The 23343-nt window shown below is 42.2% G+C and overlaps 1 protein-coding gene across 2 annotated transcripts; it reads right to left on the reverse strand.

Moving 5' to 3' along the window:
* Window positions 1-231: 231 nt before the first annotated feature.
* EIF4H (eukaryotic translation initiation factor 4H) lies at window positions 232-23069 on the reverse strand. Of its 2 annotated transcripts, XM_069486261.1 has the most exons (7): window positions 22979-23069; window positions 8821-9008; window positions 6752-6816; window positions 6571-6667; window positions 6186-6245; window positions 2477-2614; window positions 232-2187 (listed from the first exon to the last, which is right to left on the reverse strand). In XM_069486261.1, exons 1-7 carry the CDS (start codon window positions 23035-23037, stop codon window positions 2048-2050), a joined length of 747 nt encoding a protein of 248 aa, XP_069342362.1. In that variant the 5' UTR covers window positions 23038-23069; the 3' UTR covers window positions 232-2047. The 2 variants fall into 2 exon arrangements, with proteins under 2 accessions (XP_069342362.1, XP_069342363.1); XM_069486262.1 differs by lacking the exon at window positions 6186-6245.
* Window positions 23070-23343: the final 274 nt, after the last annotated feature.

The raw sequence follows: 23343 nt of genomic DNA on the forward strand, positions 1-23343 counted from the left end.
AAATTACATTTTTAGGAAGTGGGGGCGGGGGGGGGGAGAGGAGAAAAAAATTGGCATCTTATGTCTAATCAACACTAGCTTTTAAAATAATCCCACTAAACCTGTGACTTCAGTTACAGTAGACTCTCCTACATGTAGATGGTGCTTCTTAAATTTAACATTTTTAATTTCACAAACAGCAAAAAAGTATTCAAAAATAAAGACAAGCATTAAATATTACGTAAGGTTTTCTTTTATTTAAAAGATCATTCACAAAATACCATATCCATAGATTTACTTTCTGTCATATACTGAATGTGTTAAGTGTTTGGAATTCCATTCTTACATTTAAAAGTCAACTGGATTGCCCAGAAGTTTAGATGAGTGTTTTGTTCTTTTTCTTTTCCACATTGAGGATGTGAGTAGGTCATCTGAACGCATCAGGTTTGATTACAACCACATAATGCATGTCTTTCTTAAGTTAAGTATTGGTGTTACACAAATGGTTCTTATCTCGGAAGCAGAGAGGCTGACAGGCGGAAGGAAGGAGAGGCGAGAGAGTTCTGTAACCGCTGAGACCTTCTAACAGGGACACAGTAAGAGAAGCCGAGGATGACAGCTAGTGACCAACCACTACCCAAGCACACTGCTGTGCAAGCCGGGCCACCCTGGGCTCTGCAGTCGCCAGGGACGGCCTCCCTCCCCTGGGGCCCCAGCTGCTGGCTGCCCCTGCCCTGCCCCCAAGGGGACACACCGGGACTTGGGCGCTAACAATTTTCCTTTGTTCAGGCTCCAAAGCCTAACCTCCTATACCCAAATAAGTGTTGAACACCCTACACAGGAACAATAAATTCTGTCCGAAAGATGAGGCAGGAAGCCTAGACATTTATTGTCATCTGTAGTTAATTTAAGATTCTTGACAGCTCTGCATAGTAAAATTTTTAATTCACCAAGTGAAATAAAGTGCCGGATTCTAGGCCCATTTTCACCATGAATTTAAGGGGCGGTGGAAGCACAGTATCTCATGTTACCCATACTAGAAAACAAACAAACTACACAGACAACAGGGATTAGGAGAAAAGCGACGTGGGCGCTGTGCACTGGCCCAGCGCAAGGAAGCACCACCCCCTCCCCAATCCCCAAAGCACCTCAGCCCAGTGGGAAGAAAACAAGCTGGCATCCGGTACACCCAGCCAGAGAGGAGCCTCTTACATCCGGTGAAAGGAGTGAACTAGCTTGGACACGATCTCAAAAGAGCAGTAACAAAAACACACGAACACATTAGAGCATTCAATTCATCTTCTACGTGGACTCCCCACCAATATTCCTAACGACCCTTCTTCTCTTTCAGGTTTCACTGTTTGAAATGTGAGCCTACCCTGCTCCAACGGTCCGTGTGGGGAGGGGGTAACAGAGACAGGACTACCTATAAATAGGTACGGAAGGGAATCTGCAAGGATCAACAGATATCTTTATCCTTGTTTTGAAAACAAGGTGCCTCAAATTCTGTATGTCAATCACAGCCAAATAAAAACAAGATGCAATTCGCCAGTGACTTCTGTTTCCCGCCCCCTCTTGGAAGCCACAGCAGTACAGAACTCAACATGCAGGGCAGAAGAGAAGGACTGAGAAAACCAAAGGAGATGCCTGGGGTCTGGGCAGTGTGTCTGAAGTAAACAGAAAGCAAAGGAGGAAAACGCAGCAGAACCTCAACCCCACAGCTCCCTCGCGGTGGCTGCCGTGGCTGCCTTCGACCCTCCACAGAAACTCCTGTTCTGTGAGAAAAACAAGGAGCAAGAAGGAAAAAGGACAGAAGGAAAATGGGGAAATGGGAGGGGGGAAAAAAAAAAGTACAAACAGGCACTAGATAGATACAGCAAAGCCAAGGATGTACTAAAAACCACTTGTTATAACAGCTGACATGCATTCACAAGCTCTGTGTTTCCGCTGTAAGAAAGGAGGACAATGTCAGGCGCAGGAATGGCGACTGCAGGACTGCCGCCCAGGGGGCTAACCAGGCTGTGGTCTTGCTCTAACGCCCACACCCCATTCCCTCCCAACGGTAGGCTCATTCTTGCTCCCTGTGAACGACTTCCTCTCTGGGCCTGGCTCCCCCGAAGATAGCAGAGTTGGGATTGGCTACTTGATTGAGGGGCGTTGCAACTGTTCGAGGTTTAAGCTGGAGTCGTGGTCTCTGAGCTCTCTCCTCTGGGGGAGGAAAAAAACGTTGTTTACAACAAAAGAATGGATCCCACTCACATTCAGGCAAAATAACCAAACTGAGGTTGATCTCTATGGCTCCACCCATTTTCTAAAATTAACAGCCTTAAAGAGCTACTAGTCCATCAGCAAATGCTTTAATAAAGGTAAACTTCCTTATTTAGGACGAAGGGGGCTGGACCTATGGCACCAACTGTGTGTGACGTAAGGAGGATTCACGCGGGCTGCAGTCAGTGCCCCGTGAAGCGACGCCCTCCCTTCACAGACGAGGCCATACCTTCTGTGGGTTCTCTGAAATCCATGTTGGATCCTCGGAGGGGCGGGCCATCTCTGAAACGACTGCCCATGGGAGGGCCTGTTCGCCGGTCACCTGGGCGACTGCCTCCCCTGCCTCCTAAGAAGTCATCCCTGAAGCCTGAAGAAGAAAGAGGACTTCTCAAACAACTGTCTAAAGCTGGTTATACAGCAGTCTGTGAATGGTTCTGAGTTTAATTTTAAATTCTTTAGTTTATCCAGCATCTGAAGTTTTTCCGATCCAAAGTAAAGTGCAATGAAATGGTTCCAAATGTGAATCTGCTGGGCAGTTACAATGCTTTTAACAGACTTTTCAAATAAAGAGAATCAGGAGCTTAGGAGAGAAAAATAAAACGAGCTGTTTAAATTCTCAGCTTGCAGGAAAAGTGGAAAAATACCATGAAACTATATTTTAATGTGGCTTAAAACAAAACAAAAATCCTTAAAACAGGTTTAATTCCATTTTCTAATACAAACCAAACAGTTATTAAAAAAAAGGTAAACCTGAAGTTTAGAAGCATTTACAAACACAGAACACGAAATCACAAGGAAAAGCTATATGAAGACAAAATAAAAATACGAAGTCACCTCTGGGTGACACTCCCCATTTTCCTGTTTCTGCTGCGTTTCAGGTGTGGCTCATTCTAAAAGCAAAGCACCTGTGTGGTAAACAAAGCGGTTATCCAAGGAAGACCACTCCCTACAGAGGGGCAGAGAGAGCAACACCTCACACCCAACCTGCACCTCCAGGGGAGACGGGAGGGAAGGTTCTTTCCCCTTTTGTGGACTGGCTTTTAGCAGAAGCAAGCTGCATCTTCCTTGCAATTGTTGGAATTCTCATCGGTGTGTAGAAGACTATTTCTCAATGGCTTTTAAGAACCTTAGAGGCGTTCATGTATTCAAGTGAAAGACTCTCACAGGCGGGATTAAACTCTTTAACCTTTAACAGTACAGCCTACTGAAGCTGGAGTTAAAATTTGCTAAAAATACATTAAAGGAATAAGGCCGTTAAATAAATAAGTTTGCTCCCTTTAAGCACCCAAAGGTGACTCTCTAAGGATGGTGCCATGGCTCAAAGTTTTTAAGGAACTTATCTTTGAGAAGAGCCTTCAGAGCCTCAAGGATAATCTATATTCAGCCAACCCTCATTATTCAGACTCCACATTGCAAATTCATCTACTCACTAAAAATTTATCTGTAACCCCAAAATCAATACTTGTGGCACTTGTGCAGTCACTCGTGGACGTGCACAGAGCAAGGGAAGACCTGAGTGACCAGATGTGCTCGCTCCCAGCAGAGACAGAAAAAGGCAACGCTCTGCCTTCTTTCAGCTCTTACAGAGGCTTTTCGCAATCTATTTAGTGGCAGGTTTTCTGCCCTTTTGTTTTTTGGTGACTTTATGGTTTCAAATGGCCCCCAAATGTAGTGCTGAAGTGCTATCTGTTGTTCCTACGTGCAAGCCGGCTGTGCTGGGCCTTTCAGAAAAACAGGAGTAAGATAAGCTTCATTCGGGTTTCTGTTATAGCGTATTATAGAGCACTACAGCTGGCCACTGAGGTCAATGTTAATGAATCAGCACTATACACTCAATGAGGTTTTAAACAGAAACACACATAAAGCAAAGTTAGGTACTGATTGGTTGATGAAAATGTGACCAGAGGCTTGCAGGCACCTAATCCTGTATTTCCTCCAGGAGCAACAGTTCAGTTGGCTAATCCAATGTTCCAGTGACTTTATGGAATGCCAACTACTTTGAATAAGGAGAACCGACTCTATAGCCAATGGTGGCACATTTAGGTGCTTTAAGGGTGGTAAGGATTTTGGAAACAGATCACATTATTTCAAACCCAGTTCAGAGACTGAGTTGAACAATACATGAACAGGTTTAGACCAACAGGAGCTGCTTTGGGGAAAATAAGTTTGGATGTATATAGTCAAGTATATGGTCCTTTAAAAAGTCTTTTAACAACTAGAGATGGCAGTTTCGTTAAACAAGCTTAATTAGTATCTGAGCATTTAACTTGACATTTTCCCCACTTTCCATGTGAGTATGGAAGTTATACCCTTTGATATGAGATTAAATAATTTTTGCTACCAGTTTCAGCATGAAACACATCAGCACACACCCACGTTGGTGAGGCAAATAAACACAACTGCTGCTCCATCAGGGTGCACGACAGCACCGCAGAGGAAAAAATGAGTGTACGTTAATATCAAGCGAAAGCCTCATTTCAAAACCTCTTATGAAATAAACAATGGGAAAATTAAGAAGGAAGAGCAACATCTGACATTAACACGTATCTCTAATCAAGATCGTCGACAGATTTCTAGGAAGCAAACGACTCATGACAATCTTCAGAGTTTTCTTTACAAAGTTTAGTTTAACACACTATTTCTGGTGGTGGGATGTCTTTATTTGCTTTCTTCTTTGTATTTTTTTCTTTACAATGAGCACGTATCATTTAAAAAATAGCACCATTCTATTAAAGAGTGAAAAAGATCTATTTTTGCATCAAATCAGCCATTACTCCATCACATGAGCACATCAGGTTTTAGATGTCACCACACACTGCAGTTCACACCGGAACTGGCGGTGGCAAGGCTGTGGCATGCTCACTGTGTCCCTGCCCGAGCACCAGCGGCCACGCTAAGCCAAGAGCAGAAGGCGTTAGTTACTTAGGTGGCATCCACAGCACCTGCGAATACAAAACCGGCAGGTCAAGGGCCACCACTCACTGAGCCACTGGTTAGCTTTGAGAAGACATTTGTTGCATGTTTCAATCAGAGACTAGCTTATACATAAAATTACAGGTTTACTGGATCATACTGTACTTTTATGAATAAGCTCATTTCTGACTGGCTATAGGACTTTTAAAAACTAAATTACTCAACAGATAGTCATCTGTTTAGCTAAAGCAGTAGTCCTGGAAATGAATTTAAGAATTTCAGACTCCCAAGACGGCCTGTACCAGTCTCTCCCATACTTACCAATTATTTTATGTGAGTTTTGTTTTGATGGGGGAGATGCTGATGTTCTTATATAGAGAAAAGAACATCTCAAGTTTGTGGGGGGGGGGAGTGGGGGGAACCAGACTTGCTTTTCTACTTTTCTGTTAAAACTGACATTTTTATCACTTGTATAAAAAACTTTATACTTTTAGAATTAAAAAATAAAAAGTAGAGATAAAGAAATGCTTAGGAGACCAACCCTGAGTAAAGACACAGAATTGGTCTGTCTGGGCCGGCAAAAACAAGGGGATGGTGAAGACAATCATGTCAGACATGAAGGAACTGGAGTTCCAATCGCTTCAAGAGCAAAACAGGCCACCAGGACTACCTCTTACCGTCTAAGAAGGAGCCACAGCTAGGAGGCTTTCTGTAAACTTCTAGGACCACTATACTACGTTTTCTAGAGATAACAGTACTTCTCTTTGTGCCGTATGCAAAACCACCAAGGAGTTTCTCTGGGCTAGAGCCTGAGAAAGGGTCTCACCTGCCCACAGTGGAGCCCTCAAGTCCTACCTCCCACAGGCTCTAACAGGCTCTTGCATGCCTGGGTACCTTTCAGGAAAGTTTTATTTGCTAAAGGAACTAAAGAAGTAGTCCGGCCAGGCGGGCTACTCACAAGAAACATACAACAGCAGCAAGGCCACTGGAAAAAAGGTAAGTGGTGATACTTTAAATACTGATACCGGAATTGGAGTCATCCCGGGAATCCCATCCACCTCTAGATTCTCGAGAGCCACCCATTCCTGAGGATACACAAAAAAGATAAAGTTGAGGTCGTATCATTACCTTGCTGCACAAACATGGAAAAATTCATTTGGAAGATGTACAACTCATGTGATGGAAGTTCAATGAAATCACTGTAAGAGTTTTTGCTGCCAACAGAAAGAAAAAAAAACCCAGGCTTGCAGAAGCATCATCCATTCTTTCTAAGATTGTATGCATATTTTTAAGAGCTCACGAGAACCTATCAGACCTATGAGATAGAGTTCTACTAGTAATGTTCAAGAATCATAATCGGTGGGGATACACCAAGTTTTTATGATGTTCAGTTTTAGAAGAACCAATCACCTCTGTCATCTGGTCCACCTTTTCTGAATCCAAAGCCACCTTTATCTTGCTTTCTGCCTTCTGCAATGTCCACACGAAGTGACCGATCACCCAACAGCTAATGATAAGGGAAAACAGTGTCAGTATTGGCAAGGCAAAGAATCCCAACTGCTAAATACAGAGAAAACCTGAGGATACTTACCGCACCATCGTATGTCAAAGCTTCCTTGAGGGAATCCACCTCATCGAATTCTACATAGCAGAATCCTGGAAGAGAAAGCAAACCCCAATTCCTCATGCAATTCTGGGTTAAAGACACGGTGGGATCCTCTCTATACTATTTCCCTACATCAGAACTACCGTGGTTTTTTGTTGCATCAAGAGGACAGTGGCCTAGGAGAGCCTGAAAGAACATATTTTACTTTCAATAAACAGAACTTGACTGACATTCCTCCCTCTCAATTATAGTTTATCAGTCAGAAAATGCTAATCAAACACACACGGAAAGACCAGCTGTGTTTTTATACAGCTTTCTTCTTGTATGTTTTAACCATAACAACAAAACCTTTCTTCAGTCATTGCAGAGCTGTTCTGACTTCTGAATGACTTTATTTATACAAATTTGATACCTAACATGTTCTGAAGAAAGAGACTTCGGGTGTCTACTAACTTACTGCTCAGGTAGTTGATACAAAATTTGCTTCACAAAGCTAAAAATATATCCTCAGCAACAAGACTGGCAGGGGTGGGAAATCTGCAGCCTTGGGGACACATGTGTGTGGCCTTCTGGATCTTCGAGTGTGGCCTTTTAACTGAATCTAAATTTTACAGAATAAATTCTTTTAATAAAGGGATTTCTTCTATGAAGTCTGGATTCGGTCAAGGGGCCGCACGTGGCCTTGAGGCTGCAGGTTCCCCACCGCCCTAGGTCCCAGCATGTGATACTGACAACCCGTGTCCCTGATGCTGGATTCTGACATTGCTCCTTCTTTGCTGTCTGGAGTCTAAATCTGGGTTACGTATTCCCGTACCCCCAACATATACTCACATGGCACCTACACCCCACCCAAGTACCCTTATCCTGTATAATAACTACACTTCATCTTTGAAGCCCACTAGACTACAAGTGCTTTGAAGCCTGAATTCAAAGTTCCCCGTTTGCCATTTGTGGAAAGAATGTCCTGCCTTGGCTGGAGGATGCCCCCACCCTCAGCTTTCTTCCCTAAGTGCATTCAACGTTGAGCCTAATTGAGAAAGCCACTCCCAAGTTCCATAAAGGCAACAGCAGCCCAATCATGCATCTCATACTCTAGAGCTGCCAAACTGAAGACGATCCTCTGTGAGCCAAACTCCAACACCTGGGGCTACTGATCCAACCCAAAGGCTGGGTTCACCCACAGATTTTTACACAAAGTTTGAACTCCTAATGCTTGCTAGCAAGCAAATTGGTAGGACTTACTTCCACAAGCTTAATGATTTGTTTTCATTGTTTATGTACCATATATGGCTTCAGGTTCTAAAGTCCAAAAGATTACCACCACCTATACACAAAACCACTCAGGTCAGCAAGTTTCTCTGCTTCGTGTGTAGCTCCCCACCGTAAATCACGCTGTACCTTTCACAGCTATACTTTTGGAATAACGTAAGCCAGATATCCTTGCACCTGGTATCCTGCACTTAGATACTCGGCGCACTTTCCTTCAGGAAACCTTGAAAGCAGGATAATGCTTATCTGATCCTTTATTTTTACTCCTCTCTGCTCAAGCACCCTAAGGAGACACCTATCTACTGATGCTAAATCTGAAATTTGAGCCAACACTCTCCAAATACACGCTCTGAATGTACAAGTGTATACTGACAATGCTAATTATCTTTTGGATTTTATAATAACTGGATTATATAGGAAGACTACAAAGAAAATCTACGAATCAGTACAGGTGAAATGTGCCTTTAAAGTCCTCAGTCCTGTCCATTTCATTCCCGGACAAATCCTTTAATGGCAGAGACAGGATTGCTATAAAGGTAAGGCAAACAAACCTGGGCATACGCCATTATTTGTACAAAAATAGATTATGCATAAAACATTTTCCCCCAAGTAGAACTGAGGACCTATGAGTTAAAAGAGTTAATGTTAATTTCAGCTGCTTGGACCAGGCAAACATTTAAAACACTTTCATGATAAGAGCCTTCTGGTTCACTAATACATTTTCATTTAGACCCCCTGCCAACCTTTATAGTAATATACAAGAACTCACCTTTCCCACAACTCACCTTTAAATTTGTCTGTGTCTTTGTCTCTGACTAGCCGTACACTCCTTATGCTGAGATCCTTAAAGATAGCGTCTATGTCGCCCTGAACCGTATTAAAAGGTAGATTTCCTACATATGCTGTGTAGGGGGGCTCTGTGGGCAGCTCCTTCTGGCTACGGGAGCCATGGCCACCAGCACTGCCACGGGACCTAGGAGGGAAGACAGACAGAATTCAAGTCTGCCCGAGTGTGCCTGCCCCAGAGCAGGACAAGCCAAACAAGCAAAGACGTCCCAGCACCAGCACCCCAGGTGGAACACTCCACTCTAATGAACAGGAAACAGCTTCTTGAGGAGTTACTCAACTTCCCTACGCTTTATTTGTAAAATTGGGTTGACACTAACACAGACCCTGAGTTACTGAATAGTAACAAACATACGGTGCTTCACACAGTGTACTTATGTATAGCAACCACATTATCGCCTCCAACTACAACCTGAGTTTGTTAAAAATATAATTAAAAAATAAATGAAGTCATTATACATTTGTCCAATTCCACAGAAGGTACAACACCAAGAATGAACCCTAAGGTAATCTACGGACTTCGGGTGACAAAGATGTGTCAATGTAGGTGCACTGACTGTAACAATGTACCACTCTGGTGCAGGATGTTGACAGTGGGGGAGGCTGTGGGTAGGGGGAAAGGGGGTATTTGGGAACTCTCTGTACTTTCTGCTCAATTTTCCTGGGAACCTAAAACTGTCCTAAAAAATAATGTCTATTTAAATAAAGAAATAATAAATGAATGGGAGCGCTTTCTATTAGTTCAGCTAATAAATGTACAAGAAATCTTACAGTAATTATAAAACCATTACTTCCAACCACCAGTGTAGCAACTGATCCAGACAAGACTTATCAACGGATGCCAAAACCAGAGCAAAATGGTTTTGGGGGAACCAGACAGTCACATGACCTCAAATTATCACTCCACAATCATTAATCAAGGGGAGGGGGAGATCCTCCTCAAATGGAAAAACCTGTCAGTCATCATGTTAACCAGACAGGTAACTGTCATTAATAAAGGGACAGGCTTACATTTCATGTCTCCTATTTTGGCATGGATTCTTCCAATATTTCACAGTCGTGAAAGACAGAAAAGGGAGAGGGACTCATGAGACATGACAACTAATGCTACATGTGCTGTTTGGATCATGGGACAAACAGCTAAAAAAGCCAGATGAAGAAATCTGAATATGGTATATATAGATACTGTATCAATGTTAAGTTTCTTAGGAAGGACAAACCCCCGTTTGAAGTGTCAACATAGCCAACGTGTATTTTCAAACAGGTCAGCATGAAGAATAGGTGTGCAGGTATGTATCTACATATGGATTAAACAAATGTGTCAAAACATTATCTTTTGAATCTACTAATGTCCACTGTATCATTCTTTCAATCTTACTGCAGATTTGAAAATTTTCTAAAGAACACATTTGGAAAACTAAGGAGGAAAAAAAATTAAAATAGCGGGTGTTCTTTTGAAAGGGACATTTAAAACAAATGGGTCCTTTCACTACAAAGATCTGCTTGAAGTCATCCTTCTTTTCGCAAGGGAAATATTAATACCAGACTTGGAAAACAACCTGTTTTCTTATCCATATACTGGTAAAACCACCATGAAGGAAATTCCACATCTTCCCTGAGATAAATTCCAGATATCTCAAATACCTGAAAAGTATCATTCTTTAAAACATTTGTCTAAAGCAGAAGGACCAAGCTGTGATGGTTCTTAGATGGCAAAAAATTTTAAAGTTTAACAATTCAGAATTCTGCTACTTCCCAACAGGAAGTCCTATATTCTAAGAACACCAGAAAAACGGGTTTACAAGTGGACGGCATCCCACTGGTTCCCTTTCCCCCCCTCCCCAGTTCAGTCAAGGTGCCTCATTCTGCATGTCAATACCCTTTGCCAACACTAGTATTCCCATCTCTACAACCATAAACCCTAAAATATTTTCAGCAAGACACTCTTTAGGACTGGGCAACGAACATGTAAGATACAGTATAAACATCTGGAAAACTGTCAAAATGGAGGATGACTTCTAAACACTTTAAGTTCATTTATTCAACATTTATTAAACATCTGGTGAGAAAACAACCTCTTGCACTCAAGTAGCTTACAACTCAGCACATATAAAACATTTATATAGGTATATCTGCAGGTTGTGTTTGTGCATAGATGTACATGTATGTAAAGCAAAAAGCTACAACGGTTTTTTAAAATTTAAGTGAGGGTGAGGATGGAGAGATAAATTCGCAGATGTGTGACAAGGAAAATGGAGGTAGGGAGGCTTGCTGAAAGGGTACATTAAACTTCTGCAAGAAAATTTATGGAAAGTGCTGGATGTAGAACAGAGAAAGAGATGTGACCTCAATGAGTACAGGGAGCCCAAGGAATGCTAATAAGATGATGGGGACACTAATAAAAATGCAGTAGGATGAGAAGGTGGCTCTGGAGGACTTTGGGGAATACAGAAAAACCTGGTGTTAGGCTAGTACTGGAAAAACTAGCTAAATATCAAGTGGAAGAACCTAGCAGCTAACTGGAGAGTTAATTCTGCAGTACAGATAAACCAAGCCCGTCAACTTGTTCAGGTCACCCTAGCCTCACCAAACTGCCAGTGGCTTAGTACTCCAGCCTGTTCAATAATTACCAAAGCAGTCCTAAATGTTATCCTTTCCTGCCTGATGCAGTCAGTTTTGGAGGATATCAGCATTTTGTTTAGCTTTTCATCCAGTTCAATGAAGTCACTTACAGGGCAGTGGAGTTGGGCCATCTAGGTAGAATTTATTAATGCTAACATTTATGAAGTGTCTACCATGAAGGGTGAATAAGGCAAACCCCAAAGAGTACACATGCATAAGACACAATTCTGTTATCCACCAATTAATTTAAAAAACCAAATACAAGACCCCGTGTCTACTAAAAATAGAAAAATTAGCCGGGCATGGTGGTGCACGCCTGCAGTCCCCAGCTACTTGGGGAAGCTGAAGCAGGAGGATCATCTAAACTAAATTTGAGGTTGCAGTGAGCTAGGCTGATGCCATGGCACTCCAGCCCAGGCAACAGAGCGAGACTCTGTCTCAAAAACAAACAAACAAAAACAACCAAATGTCCAAAAACCCTGTACCCTATAAAAATATACAACTATTATGTATCAAAAGAAAAAAAGAAACGAAAAGGAGAGGAGAGGAAAGGAATGGAAAGGAAAAGCAAAGAAAGGAACTCTGAGCTAACTAAAATGCCTGATACCTCTGTCACTAGGCTGAAGCTGGGGGGGGGGGGGCGATCATCTGAACAAACTGTGTCACACGAAACTACGTACTTTTGTAATAGGTCAACAATAACACAGAGAGAGAACAGATTCACTTGACACATTATTTAGCCTGATGTACGACCTCTGCCAAACTACCTCTGTTCCTCAATTTTCTGGTCTGTTATTTCATAAATACTCCAAATTTTGATTTTAGAAAGAAGCTTAAAATTGATCATAAAAACACTTTATAGGCCAGGCGCGGTGGCTCATGCCTGTAATCCTTGCACTCTGGTAGGCCAAGGCGGGAGGATCGCTTGAGGTCAGGAGTTCGAGACCAGCGTGATCAAGACTGAGACCCCGTTTCTACTAAAAATAGAAAAAATTAGCCAGGCATGGTGGCGCACGCCTGTAGTCCCAGCTACTCAGGAGGCTGAGGCAGAAGGATCGCTTGAGCCCATGAGTCTGAGGTTGCTGTGAGCTAGGCTGATGCCACGACACTCTAGCCCGGGCAAGAGTGAGACTCTGTCTCAAAAAAAATAAAAAATAAATAAATAAAAACACTTCGATGCTTAGCTCCCTGCCCACGATTCCCTGTGCCACCCTGGGACTCTGCAGAGTCCCCATCAGCAAGAAGGCCCGCAATGGATGCAATCTCTTGATCTTGGACTACCCAGCCTCCAAAACTGCAAAAAATAAATTTCTGTTCTTTAAAAAAAAAATAAAATAAAAAATAAAAACACTCCATAAACACTGGCTGGGCAATGGTGGCTCATACCTATATATAATCCCAGAACTTTGGGAGGCCAAAGCAGGAGGACCAATTGAGGCCAACAGTTCAAGACTAGCCTGGGCAACACAGTGAGGGTAACATAGTGAGACCCCATTTCTACAAAAAAATTTTTTTTAATTAGCTGGGTGTGGTGGTATGTGCCTGTGATCCAGCTACTTGGGAACTGAGGTGGGAGATTTCCTGGGCCCAGGGGTTGGAGGCTGCAGTGAGCTATGATCAAGCCACTGCACTCGAGCCTGAAAAAACAAGACTCTGTCTCTTAAACAAAAAACTACTTCATAAACACTGAGTGCTATAGACACGTTTAATAACAATTCTCAAGTGTTTATGGGTAGACCGAACACGCCTGAGGCAACACTGCCGGAGCAGAAGCATGTGGGCTGGCAGCTGTGCCCGTAAAACAGGAAACAGATGAGCAAAGCAAGGCCAATTTAGAACAGACACCTGAAGTTAAGGACTGTGCTGCAATCTCCCAGGCTCTGTCACCAGTTACTACTGAGCAATGGTTCTCTTTGCTCATTACTGTCTTTTACTCCCACTGGGGACAGTCTATTGATCATTACAACAGCATATGACAGTTTTCTTTTTTTTGAGACAGAGTCTCGCTCTTTTGCCCTGGCTAGAGTGCCATGGCGTCAGCCTAGCTCACAGCAACCTCAAACTCCTGGGCATAAGCAATCCTCCTGCCTCAGCCTCCCGAGTAGCTGGGACTACAGGCATGTGCCACCATGCCCGGCTAATTTTTTTTCTATATATTTTTAGTTGTCCAGATAATTTCTTTCTATTTCTAGTAGAGACGGGGTCTCGCTCTTGCTCAGGCTGGTCTCAAACTCCTGACCTGGAGTGATCCTCCAGCCTCGGCCTCCCAGAGTGCTAGGATTAGAGGCGTGAGCCACCAGTGCGCCTGGTCAACATATCAGAGTTTTAAAGTAGTAAATTACACCCTCAGTAATTTAGGAAATCTAACTTTCAGCTCCAAGTGTGACCCAAATCCTTTTACAGACAAACCACTTTTCTTCACTGAAATCAAATATCTGAGTGTCTGAAAGCTGGAGTGCAGTGGTATAGAAGGCACAAACCTAACATCCAGTTCCTGCCCTCAAGGAACGGATAATTCAACTGAGTGGGTCCTGGCATCTGGAAAGGAGAAATCACACCAAAAGCAAACGATGGCAGAAAATTCAGGAGACAGCTATAAGAACAGTCTCTCCAGGGTGGAGCAGCAGGAGTCAGGATATATAGCACATTATATAGCAGCAGGAACTTGGACTCCACTGTCCAGATGGCAGACAGAGAAAACACTGAACTCTTAAGATAAATTAACAAAGATATGCAGGTGTCAAACGAAACTAGATAGAGGGTAACTTTAAAAGAGACCAATGACAAAATAAGCGTAGAGGTTATTAAATCCCCCACCTTATAAGATGGGGATCCAGTTAAGTGGATGAAATGGAAAGCTAAGGGCTCAAGACTTACTTCCAAAATATAAAAGATACTGAAAAATGAAGGACACACGCTAAGTTATTTCTGGGAAAGGATATTATAAAGATTTCTAAATGCATTAGAAACTATACAGAATTTAAGCATAGTTGCTCTCACCCTTAAAACATCAAGACAAATGCTGAGATACCAAGACTAGACAGTATTAACCTCTCTGTTGGGTATGTGGAACATTAGGAGGTCTCCCTCTATTATCTTCAGATGTTAACTGAGGTAGTTTATTAGGGCTGATCAGCAACTCTGGTCCATCGTGTGTGCCATCCAGAAATGCTAATCATTAGCACGTATTGTTTTGCATGCTGTTCTACGCTAGACCCTGTATAAAATCCCAGTAACACTGCCTCCATAACAGTAAAATGCAAGTAAGTGACAAAGACAAAATACAGTGAGCATGTTTAAAAAAAAAATGAAAAAGCAGTGATGGTCGAAATGTGTAACCTTCAGGTTCTGGATGATAATCAAAAAAGGTTAAGCTCTCAAAAGTCAAACCTTTATTTCAAAAACACCATTTTGTTACTACCTACTAGTAATGTCTTACATTAATGTGGTGCACTGGTTACAATCACTGAACCAGTACTAAGACATTATTATTAACTAAAGTTCTCCATTTATTCAGATTTCCTTTTTACCTAATGTCCTGTTTCTATTCCAGGATCCCATCCAGCACTCCATCTTACATTTGTGGCTTAGGTTTTTAAAAACTCACTGCAACTTGGATTAAAGGCAATTTATTTCCAAGTAGATGGCCTCCTGCTCACTATAAGCATTCTCCAAGGCCTTCAATCAGCCTTCAAAATTAAATCTCTTTATCTTGAGAACTGTCATTACTATGGGTTGTACGTGAAAGCCTCTGAAAGTTTCTGGTAAACAATGGGGGCAGGGAAGTTCCCTGGTGAACTCTTCAATGATCCTACTTTCAAGGAGCTCTTTCCGGCTGAACTCCAGTGAATGGTATCTTAACACAACCACATTTGTAAGATATAAAAAGCCTTGCAGAGAAATACTTAGTTCTAACCGGCAGAATGTGTGTTCCATGCAGGCAGGAACTCTGTCCTGTTCACTGCTGTCATCTGCAGAGCTGTTATAGTATCTGATACTTTCCAGGGGCAGAAGGAATGAACAGTCATAGACGTAGAAGTTACTTTAGTATTATAAATTCCTTCTGTCACTAATATGGGTATTCCTATCTGGAAAAAAAATTTTTTACAACACAGGAGAGGGTTACATGTATTTAGATGACATCTCCAATTATGTACTTAAATGTTTTTCAAACTTTTTTGGGCACTGACCAACAGCAACGAATACTTAATACATCATGATTTAATACATGTATACATATATACATGCATGTATATTAACTAAACAAATAATAAAAAATACTGTCCAATAGTACCAGCTTGTAGTATATAAAGCACACTATTTGCTATTCTATTTCATTTTTAAAAAATGCTTAACAGGACCCACTGAACCGATTCCATCACCTACCTATATGACGCAACAGGCATTTGAAAAGCTTTATTTCAGATGAACAATGAACACAAAATGACTTTTGGTTTACAGTTTTTAAAGGGAATTTTTCTTACTAGGAAAAAGGCATTTATAATGTACTAAAATTTTGGACTCTCACACATTAATGGAAACAATTCCATTAATGCAAGTTTTCAATTCTTATTAGACAACTACAAAATACCACAAATAGATGACTATTTAAAACCTAGAATTCAAAGCCACTCAAAGCCATACCTAACAATTCTCTTCCTCATTTAGTATCTGAAAAATAAAAATCTAAGTTACTTGCACTAAAATACAAATATGCATTAACATTTAATATTAATACTTAAGTCTGCTAATATCAAATTAATTTTATTGCTACCTTGCATATAATGATTAGAAGAATTAAATGTATTAAAAGTCCCTAGAAAAAACCACCCCCCTTAAAAAAACAACAGCAAGGAATAAAAAAAGAAGACGTAGTATCCTACAGATTAAGAAATTTAGTAGGCAAATCAACTAAATCCAATGTGCAAACCTTGTCTGGTCCTGGTTCAAACCAACCAGTTAGTTGTACACCAAAATCTAGAAGCCAACTGAAGATATCAATTTACTGGGGCCAGGTAGGGTGGTAGCTCATGCCTGCAATCCCAGGATTTTGGGAGGCTGAAGCGTGAGGATCACTTGAGGCCAGGAGTTCAAAACTAGCCTGGACAACACAGGGAGACCAAGTCTCTACAGAAAACAGCTGGGTGTGGTGCCATGTGCCTGTAGTCCTAGCTACTCGGGAGGCTGAGGCAGAAGGATCACTTGAGCCCAGGAGTTCCAAGCTGCAGTGAGCTATGATTGTGCTACTGCACTCCAGCCTGGGTGACAGAGCAAGACTGTCTTCAAAAAACAAAACAAAACAAACCCGCTCCCCAACCAAAACAGAAATGTTCAGATTAATTTTAAGTGTTAGGTAAAACACACAACTAGAAAACTCTAGCCTAATCTATACCCCACAGAAGTTCCTTAAAAGAAAATGTAGCTCAAGTAGCAATTCTATTTTTAAACAGTCTCTAAAATTAGAGTATAAAGGTGTAGTTCCCTTTGCTCCTATTCTACCCTCCAGAGTCACACTTTTCTTCTGAGGTTCATGAGCCATTATCACTGCCGCTAATGCTTCTCTTTCAAAGGCTGTCTACACTTAAGGAGCTCAGCCTTTCCTCTTAAGTTTCAGAGCCTTGCCATCCTTGCTTCTTTATAGACTCTAGTCCGTCACGTATTAAGATATCGTCTCCAGACTGATCACAATATTCCAGATTTATCAGAGCAGAGACCTATACTTGCAACTGGTCTTTGCGCCAGCCAAGGAAGTGGCACCAAACTACACTGCTCATGCTCCACCACCATGCAGTTGCAGAAAAAAAGAAAGGAAGAAAGGCAGCTTCAATTAAGAACATCCTTGGTAAAACAGTAAAAGTTACATTATTAAATCATGACCCACTTTTTAATACGCCATGTTAGGAAATGGGTGGTACGCACAAAGCACTTCTGCCACATACACAAGTGTGATGATCGTCTCCAGGAAAAGCTACAAGCTGAACTAGCTGTTTTTTCCGTGGAAACACCAATTTTTACCTGAAAGAACTGATGACAAACTATGGTTATTCAGACTTGGGTATGTGCCATACATTTTCTCAAAAATGAAGTTAGCCTATTGCTTCAAGTAAAATAACCAACAGTATCTGTTGCCAATGGTAAAATTCAAGCAAAAAATACTGTTCTAGAAAACTTGTATCCATCAACATAAGCTTGACAGCCTCCCAATATTCAAAGACTTATTAATGAACACGATTTTTGATACTGTATAACAAAATGTGTCAACGTTTGGAAGACCTGCATAGCTTAGTGAACAGTTATTCTGCAAATCACCAACACGTTGCAAAATCAAGCACAGGTAAAGGATCCATTCAAAGCACAAGACAGAGTGATGGACTTTAATGTGACAGTATGAAAAGTCTGTTGGTAAGGTTTCAGGTTCCACACTGCAACTGACCTTTACAGAAACTACTACTTGTTGAGTTTTGTTGTGGTATCAAATAAGAATATCTACAATTACCTGAAAAGGCTATTAGAACATTCCTCCCTTTTCCAACTATTATCTGTGCAAGGCTGAATGTTTCTTTAAAACACATCCCAAGAGTGAAGACAACAGCAGGTGTGAGAAACCAGCTGTCTTCCATTAAGCCATACATTTAAACGCTCCAAAAAAGTAACTGACTACGTATTAATTACAGGAGAATAGTGTGCAGAGCAAGGGGATTACAGTCTCCATCTACCCTGTACTGGAGTGCAATGCTTAACTGGAGGCACCATGCTTTCCATGGAGTATCACATACTTTCAGAGGGCCCTATCAAGGTAGAAAATTTTAGAAATCACGACGTGGAAAACTTCAAAGAACAAGGACATTCAACCTAAACAAAAGAAGAAATCTTAGATGTTACAGCTGTCATTATGTTCTATCAAACCATGCAATCACACTTATTTTGCGGCCTGAGTGTGCAAGTCTAACCAGATGCACAAATAATGCAAAGGCAACGCAGGGAACACTCTCCTTCAGTTTCTATGAGAAGCTGGAAATTGGAAGATAGGAGTCTGATCTTGGACCGACACTCAAGCATTCTACTTTGTATGTTGCAAGCTCCTGGAAAGACTCCTTGAAATTGTGAAGTCTTCCCAGAACATGAGGTTAATTTCTAATAGAAATATAAAATTTTACCAGTCTAAGCACCACAGCAAGACTCGTCTCTACAAAAAAAGCAAACAAAAAAATTAGCCAGGCATGGTGGTGTGTGCCTGTACTCCCAGCTACCTGGACAGGAGGATCGTTTGAGCCCAGGAGTTTGACGCTGCAGTGAGCTATGAGGACACCACTGTACTAACCAGAGCAACAGTGTGAGACCCTGTCTCAAAAAAATATAAAACAAATTTTTAAAAAAATTAAGTGGAACTATACTGTTTATAGAAATCAAAGAAATATTTACACAAAAAAATATCCCAAGCATAAAATCTATAACAAATCAAATATTTTACAACAACTAAATACTCATTTTTACTCCAGATCACATAGCCAACACATGGCTGAGCAAACACTCAGACTCTGGTCTGCCTTATTCTAAAGCCAGAAGATCTCTTAGTAAAACCAGGTATTTCTGGCAACACTTCATAGAAGACAATGGTTTGGAATCAAGCAATGGAACACTGGGGAGTGAAGAAAGGATGACAGCAAACCCAAACAAGTTGACATCTGACAGGTAAATGGGATTTTACAAAAAGCTTTTTAATACTTTTACAGACCCCAGTATCAGTGGAAATAGCTTTAGTTTTTATACACTGCTTTCCTTCCCATTTTAGTCTTAAAACACGCTTAGAGACAGAAAATAGAATGGCGGTTGCCAGGGACATGGAAGGGAGGAGGAAATGGGAAACTGTTTAATGGGTAGACAGTTTCAGTTTTACAAGATGAAGAGTTACAGAAATGGATGGTGATGATGGCTGCACAACATTATGAACATACTTAATACAACTGAATTACACACTTAAAAATGGTTAAAATATCGAATATTTTACCACCATAAAAAATGGGGAAAAATGCTCAGGAATTTAGACAGAGATGCCAAGCTTAAATCCTACAAGACTCAAAAGGTTAGAATTCTAAACTCCTTAAGTGGAACCTGATAAACAATACTTAAATTTAAGCTGAGCGTACACCTGAAATCCCAGCTACTTGGGAGAGGCTGAGGCAGGAGAGTCCCTTGAGCCCAGGAATTCAAATCTAGCCTGGGCAACAGAAGGACTCTGTCTCTCTAGTAAACAAACAAACCAACACTTAAATTTGTAGTTTTACCAGTTTTTAGCAGGCACCATTTCAGCAATCTCAATTCTTGCTACCTCCAAGTTCCAATCTAATTTTTAAGGATTGATAGTTTCCGGTTAAGCACTCAAGGCTTTGTTGCAGTGAGAAATGCAAAATCTATAGTACTCTGCACTTTATTGCTGATGGCAATCGAAAAAGCTGGAAATCAGAAAGCTAGTTTAGCAAACTGCAAAACAAAGTCCATTCAAGATCTGGTACAATCAACTCTTGATAATTTGGAATTTTGTTTTGATTTGTGTTGAACAACAATGCAGTTGCTGGTTCTCTCCTTGCATGCTAGGTACAATCAACTCTTGATAATTTGGAATTTTGTTTTGATTTGTGTTGAACAACAATGCAGTTGCTGGTTCTCTCCTTACATAACTTTATAGGCCTGGGGAAAAAAAGCAGCCACTCAATATTGCTTCCTGACAACTCAACTGGTTATTAAACACAACTACAAAATAAACTTATGGGGAAGACTAATTATTAAAACCATGTTGTTATTAGATTACAACTGTCCATTTTAAGCCTACCATTTCTTTCACCTGTGACCCAAGTCATTTAGAGTTTAGATGTATTACCCTGTCTAAGGTGTTTCAGACTAAGGAGAAGATGCCTTACACAAGTACCAAAGCAGTACAAGACAGGCTTTCCATAGGTGGCAATCTTCTATAATGCTTAAGCACTACGACGTTTGTTGATGTGAACATAATTCAAACAACAATGGAAACTATCACTGAAGAGTATCTGATCAACTATCCTACCATACTGCTAAATTTCAGAGATCCCAATAACTGAGAATTACTTATCTGATGAAATTAAAATAATATTGACTCTCTGGAACAGAAAAAGCTTTTGCACAGACTATGTCTCTCCCTGCCTGGTTCTCTGTGAAATTTCCCCACCCACTCCAGATTCACATATAAATGACCACACAAATTCACCAACAGGTTTTAAAAACTACCTTTAGGAAACTGAGCAATACTTTCTATGTACTTTTACATGAATCTGAAGTCAAATGGAAAATTCCAAGAAAGTCAGATGTAGAAGATGTCCCTTAACAGTAAAGGGACTTTATGTTAGGAAGTTTAAGAGATGCACAGTGCTATCTAGTAGTCTCTCGTATTAGTTTTGGAGTCCATCTGGGCAAATGGATAACATTTCCATTCGCTTTTTGATATGTAAAATTAATAGCATCTTAAGAGAATTTTCCTTTTGATCACTTTTTAATTTTGCTGACTGTTTAAGGAATGCCCAAGTATCAAAATTTAACAAGTACTATGTAAAAGTCTAACTTGAAAACTTGGAACACTTAATGTCACCAGAAGGCTGGCAAATTTGTCTAAAGGCAGAATCTTTTTTTTTTTTTTGGAGACAGAGTCTCGCTCTGTTGCCTGGGCTAGAGTGCTATGGCGTCAGCCTAGCTCACAGCAACCTCAAACTCCTGGGCTTAAGCAATCCTGCCTCAGCCTCCCAAGTAGCTGGGACTACAGGCATGTGTCACCATGCCCAGTTAATTTTTTTTCCATATATTTTTAGTTGTCCAAATAATTTCTTCCTATTTTTAGTAGAGATGGGGTCTCACTCTTGTTCAGGCTGGTCTCGAACTCCTGACCTCGAGTGATCCTCCCGCCTCGGCCTCCCAGAGTGCTAGGATTACAGGTGTGAGCCACCGCGCCAGGCCTAAAGGCAGAATTTTCAAAAATCTCCAGGCCCAGTAAAATAAGACCATCTCACTGTAGACCCAATGCAAATTAAACTCCTTGCAACTGTCTTGAACCACTCCGTTTAAGTAGAGTTTTCCTGGGTCCTTCTGAACATTTTTTGAAATTAAAAAAAAAAAAAAAACAAAAAACAACAACAACCCTAGTTATTAAATTTCAAGATGACTTAAGTACAAATTTAATGTCTAGAAACCTACCCCATAGGCTATAATTTTATATGTCATCCAACATCTATTTCTTTTTTTATTAGCAAATAAATTATTCTGAAATAACAGGTGGCTCCTCCTACCCTAACTTTCATGTTAATAGTGTCATGAACAATATTGGGTACACTCCTCCACCAAAACAAGCCTCTGTTTGAGCCATTCCCAAACCAAGGTATTAAAAGTGATCATTCTTCACCAAACAAAGATAGTTTTTGGACTGCAACCCAGGAGAGACTGGACACCTCAGTAGGTATTATTGTGCTGTTATCCTGGGAAAATAATCCTTGCTATAAAAGAACACAAAGACCAAGTGTGTCCTTGACAAAAATCAACATGTTTATAGCCTATATTCTAAATTCTGTATGAGATAACTTCTATTAAAGAAAAATACAGCGTGGGTTCCTGGAATTAAACACCATGAGCTTTCTATTCAAAGATTTTTCTTTTAAACAAGGTGCTTCAATTATACATAGTCTTCTCCATTTGTCCACAACCAGAACGTGCCTAAATGCGAGTTCCTTCCACAGGTCAGAGCGAGAAGCTACGGAGAATTAAAATTTTCTGTGCCAGCAAGCACTTACCACCTGTCAATAAGGCATTCTGAACTAAGAAAGACTAGCAAACAAAAAATGCTACCAGGAACTTGTTTTCGTTGGTCTCCCCCTCCTCTAGCCGCTCGCAGCGAATCGGACCATTCCCAGGCTCAAGCCGCCAAATCCCTGCCTCTCACGTAAAGAGAAGGGAATCGCCTCCGACCTTACCCTGTCTGCTAGGCTCTTGGCGGCGGGGTCAGGGGCCTAAGCGCAGGAGGACAACAGGAGGCCGCCGGAGAGGCCGGGACTGGAGCTGGACAGGCCGCGGCTCCCACCCCGGCGCTGCAGCTGAGCCCCGGGCTAGCCCTGCCGTAGGTGGAATGGGGTTGGAAGCAGGCGCTCGTCCCCGGGCACTGGGCGCCGCTGCGGCCTGGCCTTGTAGCCAAGGCAGAGCAAAAACTACACGTCGCCGCAGGCGGGAGGCAGAGTGAGGGATCTTTCCCGCGAGCAAGACTCCGGAGCCTAACCGCCGCCGCCCCTTCCCCGAGCGCGCCATTTCCAGGCCCGGGCCCTCCAGGCGCCTCTCCCAGGCTTCCGCGGGCCCAGCCGGGCTCCTGCCTCTCGCCGCCCCGGGTGAGCGCAGGACGCCGCCGCCCCTAGACCCCCGACTCCGCCGCCCTCAGCCCCAGCAGGGGCCCGCGCACGCCCGCCTCACCCTCTGCCGCCGCCGAAGCTGCTGTAGGCCCGATCGTCGTAGGTATCGAAGTCCGCCATTTGCCGTCTCCGCTCCGAGAGGAACGAGGGTGAGCGAGGAAGGACCCCGCAATATAACTCCCCCCGCCCCGCCGCCGGGGCTGTCCGCCGCGCCGCCTGATCGCAAATCGCACGCACGTACGCGCGCGCGCGCGCACGTACGCCGCGCCGCGCCCAGCCTGGGGCGACGGGCCGAAAGTGGCCCGGCGCGCTCTGTGGCCCACGTGGTGCGGCTGCGCGTTGGCTGCGCGCCCGGCCCGCCGCCCCGGCCCATTGTGTGCTGGCCCCGAGGCCTCATCCGCTGCCGGCCCCCGCCCCCGCCCCACC

The sequence above is a fragment of the Eulemur rufifrons genome, chromosome 14 (genome assembly GCF_041146395.1).
Source record: "Eulemur rufifrons isolate Redbay chromosome 14, OSU_ERuf_1, whole genome shotgun sequence".
Lineage (NCBI taxonomy): Eukaryota > Metazoa > Chordata > Mammalia > Primates > Lemuridae > Eulemur > Eulemur rufifrons.